This window comes from Mus caroli, unplaced genomic scaffold (genome assembly GCF_978045245.1).
Source record: "Mus caroli unplaced genomic scaffold, Mus_caroli_1 scaffold_11, whole genome shotgun sequence".
NCBI lineage: Eukaryota > Metazoa > Chordata > Mammalia > Rodentia > Muridae > Mus > Mus caroli.
In genome coordinates this window covers 15222443-15237762 of record NW_028227266.1, presented here as the reverse complement: position 1 = coordinate 15237762, position 15320 = coordinate 15222443, and the positions used below count along the sequence as shown (strand labels likewise).

The window sequence follows — 15320 nt, the reverse complement described above, 5'->3', positions numbered from 1 at the left end:
TTCTAAACAACTAGTAGACTCTTAATCCATGGGTTCTATAATTATCATCATTTCTGGCAGGACGACAACTCCTGTCACCAGTCCTACAGCTGGGATTTTTTTCTCTAAAGAAGCTCTTATAATTTCAGCAGGACAAAGAAGGAATAGAGCAAGTGACACCTCTCTATGCAGCCCAAGGTTACCTCTTGATGACTAGGTCTTCTCAGATCCCAGAGGATTTCTTAGGCATCAGACTCAACATCCCAAATCATTTTCTAAAACTCATTATGAATCCTATAGGTTGTCTGTATCTTTAAATTCTTTCCTAGTCCTTTAAAGCATCCAAACCAGCAGGGCTCATAGGTGAGAATTGGAGGGTATAGTGGCCAGTGTGTCAAAAACAAATTCAGGGACAGAAGTGGTAGTTCAGTAAAGAACTTGTCTTGTAGGCAGAGGACATGAATTTGATTCCTTAAGCCTATGTAAAATTGCTAGGTATGGTAGATTTTAGATAGATAGATAGATAGATAGATAGATAGATAGATAGATAGATAGATAGATATTGATATATTGATATATTGATATATTGGAGATAAAGATATTTAAGATCCTCCCTGGACAGTTAGTATCACATAAGTGATGTACATCAGGCCAATGATAGCCTCTATGCCAAGGGAAGTAGGTGATATTCCAGATGGTGACACCCAAGGTTGTCCTTCTGGCCTTCACACATATGCACATGTGACATATGTAAGTGCCATATATATACACATAAAGAAAAAATCAGATCTAGTGCAATAGCACACCCTCATATATGCTGAGTACATAGAATGCATAAAAACTACAACATATGTCTAGTATTACCTGTGGAACCTGCCAACTAGAGACTTGATGGCAAATCCTTAATAATTTGTTGCAGTTTTACACTTGTATTGTATTTTCATACTACTTCCATTGCATTACAATACTTTATCCAGTGCAAGCAATCAGTCTAATATAAGTAAAGAACCTCTATATGTAAAGCCCCTATATGGGACACATACAGACTACCGCATACAAACTTGGGGGTGAGATGACTTAGAGGATAAAGATGTTTCCTGTCAAATATGATGAACTGATTTTTCTTCCTGGTATCTACATTGTGGTAGAGCAGAACAAGTTCCTGAAATTTTTCTCTGATTTTCATACTCATGCTTTGACATTCACAAACATACAATCATCAATCTATCTATCAATCAATATCAACATGTATCTCTCTGAAGAACTGTTGACTTCAGAAAAGACTGGGTTTTAAGAAGAAACTTCAGAAAGGAAGAAACCTATAGATATTTTGCCAACTGAAAAGACAGATATATTTCGTTTCTGCTTGATTGGGAATTTAGCCCCATGCAGCAATCGTGTGTAATTTAGTTGAAGCTGGCATGAGGTTTTCTTTCCAAAGAAACTGTGTTTCCTTGAGAAAGAGTCTCCACAGTGCAAGAACATGAACACAGCTGATGCCCCAAGCTAAAGTTCAGAGAGAAACAATAGCCTTGGTGTGTGTCTTCCTCCCACCTCCTCTGCAGCAGCAGGGCCTGTCCTGGAGCATTTTACTATCAACTTCACCATCATTAACTTAAAGTTTGAGGAGGACATGAGTCGCCCTGGATCTAGAAAGTTCAATATCACTGAAAGAACCCTTCAGAGCCTGGTGAGAGTCCTGCATATTGTTTCTAGCACAGCACAAAGGTATGCCTACCTGCCATGCAATGCCCCTGAAAGAAAACTCCAAAGATGAGATCTTGCAAGAAGACCCCACCCATCAAAGCCTGACCCCAAGGATGAAATGTCTCACCACCATGCCATTCTCATTCCTGTCTGCCTCATCTCTCCTTATTCTTCTAATCTTTTTCCACAGCTGAGGATATTGTTCAAAAAATCCAGTGTCGGAGCCCTATATTCTGGCTGCAAACTGTCCTTGCTCAGGTGGGTTTCAGGACATGGAACTGGGGTGCTAGACTTAAAATCATACTCAGTTTCCTTCTTGCTGCCCTTGCACATAACTTCTGTTCAGGTGAAGTGAGAAAACAGTGACACAAGATGTCTTCTAATCCTACCACCTCCCCCAGCTATCTCATACCCAGTAGACAATAGCACTACTTTATTACTCCTAATGATTCTGTCTGAATTTTGACTCCCATTTTCTTTCTTTGGAATTTTTTATTACACATTTAGATTCTGTACTCTGGTTATTTTGAAGACAAAAATTGCTGTTTCCATTTGTTGTCAGTCCTAAATCAACTTCTCACTTGCCTTGAATATGTGAACTCCTCAGATACCAGGACACAAGAGTAGCAATCTGAGTCTTGTGTTTGATAAAAATTCATGACTCCATGACTTTTCATTGTCTCAGTCTAGTGGAAATCAATGTGCACAGAATCAAATGCTGGTTCCTGTCTGTTCCAGTCTTCCTTTTTCCTTCTTAAAAATTGTTCTTTGTTTGGTATGCATGTATGACTGTATATGAGTGCTTGAACTCATGTGTGTGCATGCCTGCATGCATTTGTGTGTGTGTGTGTGTGTGTGTGTGTGTGTGTGTGTGTGTGTGTGTGTGAACACCAATACAGTGGTATCCATATGTAGCCAGAAGATAATATATTGACTCCACCTTTCTTTTTATACCTTGTGGGTCCCAGGGATGGAATCCAGGTTGTCAGAACTGGGGACAAACCTCCCTGTTGCTCCACCTCCCTGGGCCTCTAACAACCTTTTCATTTACTGTGGCTACTTCCTGCCCTGTCCCAGCATTTTAGGATGCCTCCTTAATAAATCCACTTATTATCCATTGTCTCACTTGTCCTTCACAGACCTGAAAATGATGGTGCAGGCACAGGAGTAGATGCTGTCTGCACTTACTACCCTGATCCCACTGGCCTTGGACTGGACAGAAAGATGGTATATGGGGAGATCAGCAGGCTGACCTATGGTGTCAAAAGATTGGGCCCTTACACTCTGAATGACAAAAGTCTCTATGTCAATGGTAAGCAGTGGCTGCCTTCACTTTGCTATACTGATGAGCTCATATTCTCCTTTCTCTTACACCCCTTTCATTATTCCCCTCCATCTCCACTCTTTCTTTCATTTGCTCTGCAGGTTACACACATCAGATTGTGGCTACCACTACTCAGAGTGAGTATTCTCAGTTTTCATAAATCTCAACCACATCTATGATTCTCGGGTATGGTATAGGATTTCAGAATGAAAGAAGTCGGGGTCCTAATCTCCATTTCACAAACTGTTGTTTGAGACATTTCTTGGAGATATGTGCCACAAAAACACCTACTCACCCCAGATAGGGAAGTGATGACACACCAAAGTAGCAATTATAGTACTATCAAACTTGACTAAGCAGTGAGTTTATTAGGGTTACTCACAAGAGCAGGAAGACTCAGGCAGCTTCATCACCAATAATTACCCTAGCATAGGTGATACCTCACACAGGCTGGATCTATAGAGCTCATTAGTTGACTTGCAGGTACCTTACCAGGTCACAGAGTTTCTTCCAGGCAATTCATCCATTCAGTATCTTCTGCCCTCAAAGATTTTCACTATTTTAATAACACTGGGCCCTCAAAAATCTCGTAGTTTTAGTTTTATTTGTAAAATCTGTTTATTTTGTAAGTCTCATCAGCCTTCTGTCTCCTTCCTGGAATAAATGTTTCAATTCAGATGAAATTGCTAAAGGACACAAACCTACCTCATCTCTAACCTGTGATAGAAAAAGATTTAGAAACAAAAATTACCCCAAAATCATATTCTCTCCAGGATGTCTCCAAGATCATGTCCATTCTACTCTAACCATCTGACAATTTTGCTCCACAGTGGCAATGATGACCATTGCTTCTATGGGGATGATAAAGAACTCTCCCAGTCCTACAGGTAGGACTTCTCACCTCTCACAACTTTTATAATGGTTCTACAATCCTTAGAGTCAGGAGAAAGAATAGAAGAAGTAGCATGTTCTAGATGAGCCTAAAATTGACTTTTGATGACTTTCACATATTCTTCCAAAGCTTCCAAGAATCTGCTTAATGTTATCTCTTCCTTGGCACTCAGAACTTCTGGTACTTGTTTCTGAAACTTATCCCTGGCCACTATCTTCCAAATCATTCCCCAGCCCTTACAAGTGTATAAACAGCAAGGCTGTGAGCTGAGACTAGATATCTAGTGTGTAGTCACTGCGGTGCCACCACCCATTTCAGCAAAACATCAAATTCCTGGTTTATCAACTGAGCAATTCATCTACAGTTTGCTTAAAGGACTCCTGTTATTGAATAGGTAAGTAGTTATTCTACATAATTCTTCATGACTATATTTTTTAACTTAAGTATGTGCCAGGTCCATCATTATGTGTAAAAACTATAGTTGTATTCTTTTATTAGATATTTAAAGAAGATTTGATTTGTGCTAAATGGATGAACCCTGATGAATCAATGATTAGATAACAAATCCTCTAATTTTAGGATTATGTTCTTTTTTTTTTTCCACCCTATTTGCAACATTTTTATTGTGAGAACTAGGAAAAGTTTCAGGCCTGTAGATGTGCTTCAGTGGATGGAGGGTGCAAACCCAACTATTCCTGTAGCCCTCATGGTAAAAGGAGAAAACCCATTCCTACAAGTTGTCCTTTGAGTTATATGCACATGCAAACACAGATGTGTATATATCCTCCCCAACCACAAATTTTAAAAGCTAAAAAATTAAAGTTGAAAATATCAGTAATATCTCACAATTGGGCAAGAAAAACCTATCTTGTTACCCTTTGGAATTTAATCTATGCTGGCTATTTCTATTTTATTTGAGAATGGAGAGATCTATATCATATGGTGATGGAAGTGCCACTGCAATCATACTGCTATGCTAAATTTTCATGATTCAAAATCAAAGGCTTGGCTATAGCTTAGCTGGTATACTGCAGGCCTCACATTCATGAAACCATAAGTTCCACCTCTAACACCACTTAACCTGGGCATGTTGAGGGATGCTCTAATCATAAGACTTGGACAATGGAAGCAAGATGATAAAAAAAAAATTGTCATCCTTTACTATGTAGCTGGTTAGAGACCAGCATAGGCTATATGAGACCTTGTCAGAAAGAATTATAGGATTTATATAAAAGCAGTATTGAAATATTGAATTATAGTTCTAGAGATCCTTGGTCCTGTGAAGGCTCTATGCCCCAGTATAGGGGAATGCCAGGGCCAGGAAGCAGGAGTAGGTGGGTTGTTGAGCAGGGGAAGGGAGGATGGGATAGGGAGTTGTCAGAGGGGGAACCAGGAAAGGGGTAACATGTGAAATGTAAATAAAGAAAATATCAAATAAATAAATAAATAAAGTTCTTAAAAATGATATTAATAATACAAAGATAAGCAGAATCTAACAAAATACCATAAACTCACATGTGTTAAATGAATAAACAATATGTAAATACAATAGTATGTCTTATTTTCAAGTTGGAATCTGTTATTTAGGAAATTATTTAATTTCCCATTGGCTCCATATATTTTATTTACATTCATTGATTGATTAATTTATATGTGTATGTGTGTGTGTGAGAGCGTGTGTGTGTGTGTGTGTATGTGTGTGTGTGTGTGTTGCATCCCTATAGAAAAAATGTAGGAGTCAGAAGATAGCTTGAAGGACTCTGTTCTATCCTTCTACCATGTGGTTTTCAAGGATAGAACTCAAGTCAGCAGCAAGCAGCTTAATCCACTAAGCCATTTTTTTTTTGCCAGGTTTTGGATTTGTTAAATGGATATCATCATAACTATTTGATTCACAATGGCAAATCCATTGTATGTAAGTTCTTTAAATAGGACCTAACATGAAGAACCAACATATGTTCCTTAAGAATAAAACAGTAATAAAGGCTGGTGTAATAGATAAGTTTTAAAGTGCTTTCCTTGCAAACCTGAGGATCAGAGTTCAATATCCCAGAATCCATACTAAATGGAGGAGAGAGGGGAGAGAAGAAAGAATAAAAATGAAGGGGAAGGGAAGGAAGGAAGAAAAAGAAGGAAGGAAGGAGGAAAAGAAGAAAGGAAGGAAGAAAGGAAAAAAGGAAAGAAGAAAAGAAGGGATGTAATGTCACCTACTTATAATCCTAGCTCATGAGAGATGTAGCCTTGAGAATCACTGGAACTCACTGGAAATCCATTCTAGCCTACCTTATGAGTACTTGGCCAATTAAAGACATGTCTTAAAAAAAAAAAAAAAAAAAAAAAAAAAACAAGATGAACAGTTCCTGAAGGAAAACAGACTAGGTGTCATTTGTCACCCACATGTATGCAGTCCCACATACAATGTCCCCAAAACTTATGTACACACAAATACCTAATCATAGATATATCCAAACACACCCCACACATACATACTCAAACACACACACACATATCACACATACAAACATACACATACACACACTCGTAATCAATAGATAAGCGGGCGTCAGAGAAAACATTTAGTTTAAACAAAAATTCAAAAAGGATAATACTTATATGACTTTCAGCCTCCTAGAGAATCATATATATTTCCTTTAAGGTTGATGGTACATTAACCAGTCAAGAGTAACCATATCCATCCTTGTTACCTATCAGCTGAGACTGATGTCTGAGCTTCTTTACGATGAAACAGTCCACTTCTAAAGAAATCTCTTCTGAGTAATAGAGATACCCATAGGTGATGCCCCAGCCCTAGTTTAGAGAGAAAAGTAGTTAAATAACTTTAACGCACGTGTCTCTCTCATCCCTGCAGTGAAAGGAAGTTTTACTGTAGCAGGTTCTGTGCTGGTTCCTTTTACCATCAACTTCACTGTCACTAATCTGGAGTATGTGGAGAACATGCATCACCCTGGATCCAGGAAGTTCAACACCACTGAAAGAATCTTGCAGAAACTGGTGAGACACCCACTCCAGTGTATACAAGCCCACCTACAGAAGAAAGTAACACTCACCAACCCTATTCATGATTGTTGAGTGTAGTTTTAAAATCACTACTGAGTTTTCCCAGAAAAAAAGTAGAACTACCAACTCCCAGCTTCCCTTTCCATCCACCTTTAGCTCCAATAGGTGACAGCTCCACCAGCCCCTTCCTGGGACCCTTGAATCTGTGAATAAAACACACACACACACACACACAGTCAATTCCTTATAAATTGCTTTCTTAGCACAATTCCTGGGCACAGATATTTCCCACATGAAAAAGCATGCCCTTTCCAATTTATTATCTCCATCTCTCCACTTGCCCTAAATGTCAGTGGCTAATCCCAGCTAGACCTTGCCAAACATCTTTGGACACCTGCTTGTAGCAGAGGCCAGAGGCCCAAGCTCTTCCCGAGACCTTACATGATTGCTGTATTTTTCTTCCTCCCTAGAATGGCAAAAAAAGGTCACTCTCCTTCCTTGCATCTGCTTTTTCTTCGGGGATCCAGAAGTTCAATCTGTACCCTCTGTCTAGCAATTGTCCTCCCCTTCTTTATTGACAAATCAAGAATCATGGTTAGCATCAGAACCTCTACTTACACATGACCATGAAAGAGGCCCCAACTTCATACATAGCTCATAAGTGAAAGACCTGCACATGGATAACAGCTTGCTCTTCTCATGTCTTCCTTACCCTCATCCTCAGCATAGTTCTCATGCCTCTCACCTTTCTCAACAGCTCAAAGCATTATTCAGTAAAACCAGTGTTGGCCCCTTATTCTCTGGATGCAGACTGATCTTGCTCAGGTGAGACCTTATAATAATAGGCCAGGACCTGCAGATATAGTTCAGTCAATGAAGTGTGTGCTGACCAACCATGAAGACCTAAGTTTGATCCCCAGCACCTACCTGAAACGTCAGTCATGGCAACATGTGCTTGTAAACACAGTGGTAGAGAAGTATGTTCTGGATGGTCCTGGTGATTGCATGGCCAGTTAGCTAAGTCTTAGGCCTCACAGAGAGAGAGAGAAAGAAAGAGAGAGGGAGAGGGGGGGAGGGGGGGAGGACGGGGAGAGGGGAGGGAGAGAGAGAGAGAGAGAGAGAGAGAGAGAGAGAGAGAGAGAGAGAGAGAGAGAGATTGAGAGCACTATCTCAAAAACAAAAGTCAAGATAGATGCTATCAAGATAGGTAGAATAAACACTCTGATATTTAAATGCATACATAAGCATGAACACACACATACATATACACATATGCACACATACACACACACACACACACAAACATATCACAGTTATGTTGGACCAGTCCTTCCTCAGGTATTTCTAGGCTAGTTTAGTCATCTTGCCTTCTGTTTTTAATGTCCTCATCACTGGAAAATGTAGAACACATGACCTCCAGTTACAAATTAGCTCCTGATCCTTCTTCCATTTATACTCGGCTGTCCTCATAGCCTGCAACAGGATCCTAATCCTCAGACATTCTTAATTCTTTTTCTCTGACTTTGAAAAAAAGGAGAATTGAGGGAATTGAGGATTTAAATTCTGTGCATAGAAGTTGTCATATTCATAGAGTATAAGCCTGACTTTTCAGTGATACACCAGATGTTCCATTTCTCCTGGCGCTTTCATACCTGTCCCAGACACCTCTGGGTCCCTCTGCAGATGACCCATTTAATGTCAATTCCCTTGCCTGCTTTTCCCAGGCTTGAGCATAATGGGACTGCCACAGGAATAGATGCCATCTGTACCTACCACCCCAACATTTCTAATCAAGGGCTAGACAGAGAGCATGTATACTGGGAGCTGAAAAGACTGAACATCATGCAGCTAGGGCCCTACATCGTGGACCAAAACAGTCTCTATGTCAATGGTGAGCTATATTTCAGAGTCCCAGTGTTCTCCTCCCACACCCCAACTTTTCCAATCCCACCCAATTTTCACTCCCTTTTCATTATCTATATAGGTTATACACAACAGATTCTGTCCACCACCTCCAGGCGTAAGTATCTTGAATCTTCATTATTTATTACTAAGCCCATGAGTCTGAATCTCTATTCCATGTCTGCAACCCACCTTTATTTAGGGAGGAACAAGGAAGGGGTCACTTCCTTATGTCTCCTCATGGGTAGGGTCTGCAGTTAAAACACTTGAATTTTTTTTTCAGTTTCAGTGATGGCCACTGTTTCTGAAGGAATGCCAAACATTTCTTCTACCCCAACAGGTATGAATTCTCCACTGTTTAGATCTGCAAGTCATTTAAAAATAAGCAGAGATCTGAGGAAGATAAAAAATTTTGGAGGACACCAAAGAGATTTAGTAGAGTCTTCTCAGGTCTCTGGGGAATTTTTGATTACTAAACACTAACCAAACACCTAAAAAGTTCCCTAGAACCCATTTTTAACACCTTTGGCCCTTGAATTCTACACCATCCAACATCTATAACTAGTATACACCCTACCATGGCAAGTTGATGAGGGTATTTATTTAGTTTGTAATGGCTCTTCATTGATCAAATCCCTAGTTTATCAAATAAACAATCAGCATAATTTTGTTTTAATAACTATGTTTTGGCACTGAGTATGTAGCTTAGTTGGCAGAATGGTTCCTGAGCATGCACAAAGTTACAAACAGCATCACATCAAGTGAGCCTTGCAGTTCATACTTGTAACTTGAGAGGTGGAGAAAGGATCAGAAGCTGGCCTGGACTACATAGGAGCTAGTTGTTTTTTGTTCATTCGTTTATTTGTTTCTTTGTTTGTTTTGGTTTTTTAGGGGGAGGGGAAAAGAAAAAAATACCTTTGTTATTTAATAGATTAAATAGATATTATTTCTGCTAATTTCTTGATCACAAAAGTATAGTTCTTTTTAGCAGAATTTTAAAGGCTTGATTTGTCCAAAATCTATGAACCTAGAATTTTGGTCTCCTGCATTCCTTCCCCACTTATTCTGCAATATTTTCTATATTAAAACTGACAAAGGTACCAAAAAGGTTTTTAAATAGAACAAGAAAAATCTATCTGCTTATCACTGAGATTTGGTGCTTATAAACAACTTGTATTGTTTGACTCTAGTAGTGTGAAGTGTATAATCTGGTGACATACTAGTTTGTTAAATTTCTCATTGTGGTGACAAAATACTCCACAAGTAGCTCCTTTGGGACATCAAGCTTTGTTCTGAGTTATCCTTTGCAGGAATCTGTCATGGAAGAGAAGGCATAGTGGTAGGAATGAAGGATGATTGTTCTTACTGCCTCTGAAGTCAGGAAATAGAAAGAAAGTGAGACTGGACTCACTTCCTCCAGCAAGGCTCCACCTCCTAAAGGTTCCACAACTTTCTCAACCAATTCTTCCAGCTGGAGACCAAGAAATCAAGCACGTGAGCCTTTCAGCAACATTTCTCATTCAAACCACACCGAGATTCCTAAAACTTACACTGCTATGATATTGTCTTGTATGAAACCCCAGGGTTTATGTTGAAAGAACCATTGATAATCAACACTTGAAATATACAACTATGAAAATGAAGGATGACACAGTGGTTGAAGATTGTTTTTCCAGAAGACCCACACTCACCTTTACTCTATTTGTAGGGGATTTGATGTCTTCTCTGGCCCCAAAGGGTTTTTGTAAATATGGCACACATTCAGACAGACATATAAATATATTTAAATAATTAAAAATTACTTAAAATACAAAAATAATATAGACCTAATATAAGAGCACCACTTCTCACATATTAAGTGGGCAATAAATTAATGCAATAATACATATCATGGCTACTATTTATATGCATATCTTCATCTTTGTGGTTGCATGAACTGGAAAAAATTATTCAGCTTCCCATTAGCCATACTTTCCATCTGTAAAGTGGAGATTACATTAACACCACTTAATGCTATTAAGTGAATTGTGACAGTCTCTCCAGCTTCTCCACATTTTTAAAGACAGTTTCTCACATAAAAGCTATAGCTTATCAATTCAATTAGGCTGGCTAACCCTTGCATTCCAGGGGTGCACCTGTCTCTGCCCCTTTAAAGCTGTGGTTACAGACCTGCACAAGAGTGCTTGGCTTCTCCTCTTTCACCCTTTTAAACATGGGTGCTAGAAACCTGAACTTAAATTTTCATGCTTGTGCAGTAGTCACTTTACCAATTATTCTATCTTGTTGGCCTCTCATTTATAAATTTTTTCTTTAGTCTGTTCAGAGATAGAAACTGGTGGACTTATTAACTAAGAATAAATTTATATAATAAAGCAGTTGAGACCAGCCACTTAATTTCCATAACTAACCAACTGACCAGCATGTTGTGTTAAGAAATATTTTTTCTTGAGTTGATTGATGAAATGAGAGTGAAGGTCATTTGCAAATACATGTGTGTCTTGGCTACTTGACAATTAATAAATAAAGGGCTTTTGTCTGCATAATTCATGGCAATGAATGTCCAAGGGCCAAGATTAGAAACCATAGTTCATTTTATAGTGCATGACGATTTTGTGTGATCTTGGCTACTCACTCCCCACTTTTTATTATGACAAGTCAACTGTCAGAATGAACAGAATTGGATCTGTCTACAAGAAATTTCCTGTGGTTACTAGCATCTTTTCTTATTGGACAGCACATTGCCTAGGCCATAAAAGTGTAAGAACTACCAAAAAAAGTCTTGCTGTGAAAAAAAAAATCACATTAGGATTAGAATAATTGGTCAGTCAAGTAAAGTGCTTCTAACACAGTCATGAGATTCCAAGTTTATCTCTGCAGCACTCATGTAAACAGAAACATTCATTCCTGAGGTCTATGAGTCAGTTAGTCTAGGCAAGTCACTGAGTTCTACATTCAGTGAGAGATCTTTTCTCAAAAAAGAAAACAAAAAAAGGACAAAAAAAAAATAGAAGACAGAAGATATGATCTCTGGTTGCAAATGCATAAATATATATAAACACAAATACAAAAAGGAAAAATTATCTTCTACTAACTATTATAAGGTTTATGTGATAAACCTTGGAATGTCAGTATCATAAAAATAAGATTCTACTGTAAGAGTTTATAGATATATGTAGCAAACCATCTGAAGCCATGAAATTACTACAATTGTGTAGCCAGTACAATTTTTTCTTCCAGTTAGACACACTATTTAATGCCTTAGTTAATAATCAATAATAAATATGTGCATCTCTAAGAAAAGGTGTAGATTATTTTTCAGAAGCCTTTGTCATGGTTTCCATCATGGTGGGAATAACATAACTTACTACTCACAGTATACAAGAATTCTACATCCTTATACTGCTGTTTGTTTTCTTGATGACTACCATTCTGAGAAACGTGAAATGAAATCTTAGTAGAGTTTCTATCTACATTTTTCTGGCTGTTTGTATTTGTGCTAATATATGACCCTATTGTACCATTGTGTGTACCCAAAGACCCTGGGTCATCATAGGATCAGAGAAGCTTTCATATCAGTGTTTATTGCAACACTTTTCATAATAGCTGAGTTTTAGGACCAACTGTAATGTCTACAAAAGAATCAGTGAAGAGTATGTGCTACATATGGACAAGGGAACATTGCAGCTATGAAGAATAAACTATCTCAATTGTAGGAAAACCGATGTAACTGGCTATACGTTGGGAATTGTTAGACTCAGAAAGACAAATATGTTTCCTCTCATTTGTGCATCTTAGGTTCCATATGTGTTTATATATAATATTTATGAATAGATTATAAAAAGTTAAAGTGTTTCTGTCATAGGGAACAGATGGAAAAGGAGAGGTGGGAGGTGGGAACAAAAAAAAAAAGTGGAAGGCTATGAGCTGTGTGAGGGAAGGGTATGGTCCAAGCACATTATAGGCTTGCAAGTGCCCAGCATAGTAAACTTGAAAAATAAAACAGAGAAAAATAGATTTACATCATAAAATCTCAGAAGCAAGGGGTGACTACAGGCATGATAGCTACCTGGAGAGAAAGATATACTTTCATTCTGCTTCATGGTGAAGTTACCTCTATACAGCAAGCCTACACGTTATCTTTGGTAATTAAGTTGAAGATCTGGTAAGGTCTCTCCCCCTCAACCCCCATAAAGAACTGGTGCTTCTTACAGAAACAAATCATCGCAGTACTTAAATATGTACATAGTTGTTGCCCAGTCCTGAAGTCCAGAGAGAAACAAAAGCATGAGCTCCTGTCTTTCTGCCATCCCCTCTGCAGCAACCAGCCCTGTCCTGGTACCTTTCACCATCAATTTTACCATCACTAACCTGGAGTTTGAGAAGGATATGGGTCGCCCTGGATCCAGGAAGTTCAATGTCACTGAGAGAACCCTACAAAGCCTGGTAAGAGTCCTGCTCATTGCATCCATCCCCACCTACTGGCCATGCTATGCCCCTTGAAGAAACCACTCACTACCTCTGTCATCCTGACTATGCATATGCAAGTCCAACTCCTATTGTCTGCTTTGTAAATTTCACTTCTCTCTTCTCTATCACTCATTCCTCCTCCTCATCCCTCTCTTCCTTCTTCACAGCTCAGACCCTTGTTCATCAAAACCAGTGTTGGTCAATTGTATTCTGGCTGCAGGATAACCTTACTCAGGTGAGTCCTTAAAATATCAGGCTACAGTTACTTAAAGTTCTCTCAGATCAAAGATTGTGTTCAAATTCCTCCCTCTACTTCTGCATGTCTTATGCACAGGAGAATTCAGGAAGTACCATATCTGGTACCAAAATGTCTCCTGATTCTACCACTTGTTCCACGATCCATCAACAAAACTGCAACTTCTTTCTGATCATCCACTCTGGATTCCTTCCTTCCTCTCCTTACTTTGAAATAAAAGAACATTTCCTGTGGACCCTAATGCTGACCCGCATGATTTCTCTTAAGGCAAATATGCCCTTTATGCTCACTATTTTTTGACCTTTGGTGTTCTGATTATTATTCTTCATATGTCCCATTTATGATCTCTCCTTCTCCCATAACCTGCACTTGTTTATGTGATTCTTGTAACTGATAAAAATTTCTGACTCACTGTCTGCCCAGGGTCACACATTACTGGAAGTCAATAAGATAGAAAATGTACAACTGACTTTGTAAGTCTCTATCAGATATTTCTGTTCCTCTGTGATCCAGGGGTCTCAGAATCCCTCCTCAGGGAATCCATTTACCATCATTCTTCTTCTTTAACCTTTCCAGACCAGAGAAAAATAGGGCAGCCACAGGAGTGGATGCCACTTGTACCTACCACCTAGACCCTGCTGGCCACAGGCTGAAAAGTGAACAGATATATGAGGAGCTGAGCAATCTGACCCAGAGTGTCACCCAGCTGGGCCCCTATATCCTGGACCAGAACAGTCTCTATGTCAACGGTGAGCATAAGCCATCTATGCTTTGCTATATTGGAGAGCCCACACCTTCTCTTTCCAGACTCCCTTTCCCTCAATTCTACTACAGTTTGAATCTCCTATTTTCTCTGTAGGTTACACAGACCAGATCCTGGTTACTACCCCCAGAGGTGAGCACTCTAAGTTTCCTTAATTTCCTACCACACTTATCACTAAACCTAGCTCTTTGAAATAAAAGAAGGTAAAAGCCCATTGCTCCCACTTCATTCTTCACTGAACTTCCAAGGTGAGAATGAATAGCAATTTAAAACCTAACAGAACCCAGATTAGGACACCATTCAAGGTATCTCTACATAGATGATGCCTCTACTTTAAATGGATATCTTTTCTCCACGCAGTCTCTATGATTAGCATTGTTTCTTCAAATATACCAAATCTCATCTCCAATCCCACAGGTAAAATTTTCTCTGAAAATAATTCTAGTGGCTCCTGTAATTGCAGGAAGCAGGAGAGGGGACTTAGGGGTATGTCCCACAGCATCCCAAGGTTGACCCTTGATAGTGATAGAGGATCTTCAAAGGTCTGATAATTCTCTAGTATACTATTTCCCACCCCATAATCAGCCTTCAAAGCCATTCTCTGTTGCCTACCTCATAATGTAGGTGTCTACTGACTTCTAAATCTTTCTCAACGCCTTGAAACAGTATTAGGTAGCAGATCAGTTAGTAAAGAACAAATTTGTACAGAAAGCAATGCATAAAACATAAATCCATGAATTTATCAGCTTCCCAATTTGAGTCACTTGACCAAATGACCAATACAACTGTGTGAATGTGTGTGTGAGTGAGTGTGTGTGTATGCATGCACATGAGTTTGGAAGCCAGAGGTAAGTCTCTGTTGTTCTTTCTCAGTTGTTATCTTGGTGAAATAGAGCTGTGCTGAGGTAGTTTAATAAATAATGTACTTGCTACATAAACTTGAGAACCAGAGTTTGTGAGTTTGTGTTCTCAGAACCCTCATAAAATCTGGATGAGCATAGCAGCTTCCCAG

The 15320-nt window shown here is 39.0% G+C and overlaps 1 protein-coding gene across 1 annotated transcript in view; it reads left to right on the top strand.

Annotated features, from left to right (window-relative positions):
• Positions 1-15320, top strand: part of Muc16 (mucin 16, cell surface associated) — a 193892-nt gene that overhangs the window by 90852 nt on the left and 87720 nt on the right. The window contains exons 25-38 of the mRNA XM_085844433.1: positions 1545-1669; positions 1877-1944; positions 2826-2998; positions 3112-3147; positions 3841-3897; positions 6793-6914; positions 7678-7745; positions 8645-8811; positions 8905-8940; positions 9106-9162; positions 13141-13265; positions 13457-13524; positions 14122-14294; positions 14405-14440. Coding sequence (XP_085700559.1) covers positions 1545-1669; positions 1877-1944; positions 2826-2998; positions 3112-3147; positions 3841-3897; positions 6793-6914; positions 7678-7745; positions 8645-8811; positions 8905-8940; positions 9106-9162; positions 13141-13265; positions 13457-13524; positions 14122-14294; positions 14405-14440 — 1311 coding nt within the window. The remainder of the gene's footprint in view (positions 1-1544; positions 1670-1876; positions 1945-2825; positions 2999-3111; positions 3148-3840; positions 3898-6792; positions 6915-7677; positions 7746-8644; positions 8812-8904; positions 8941-9105; positions 9163-13140; positions 13266-13456; positions 13525-14121; positions 14295-14404; positions 14441-15320) is intronic.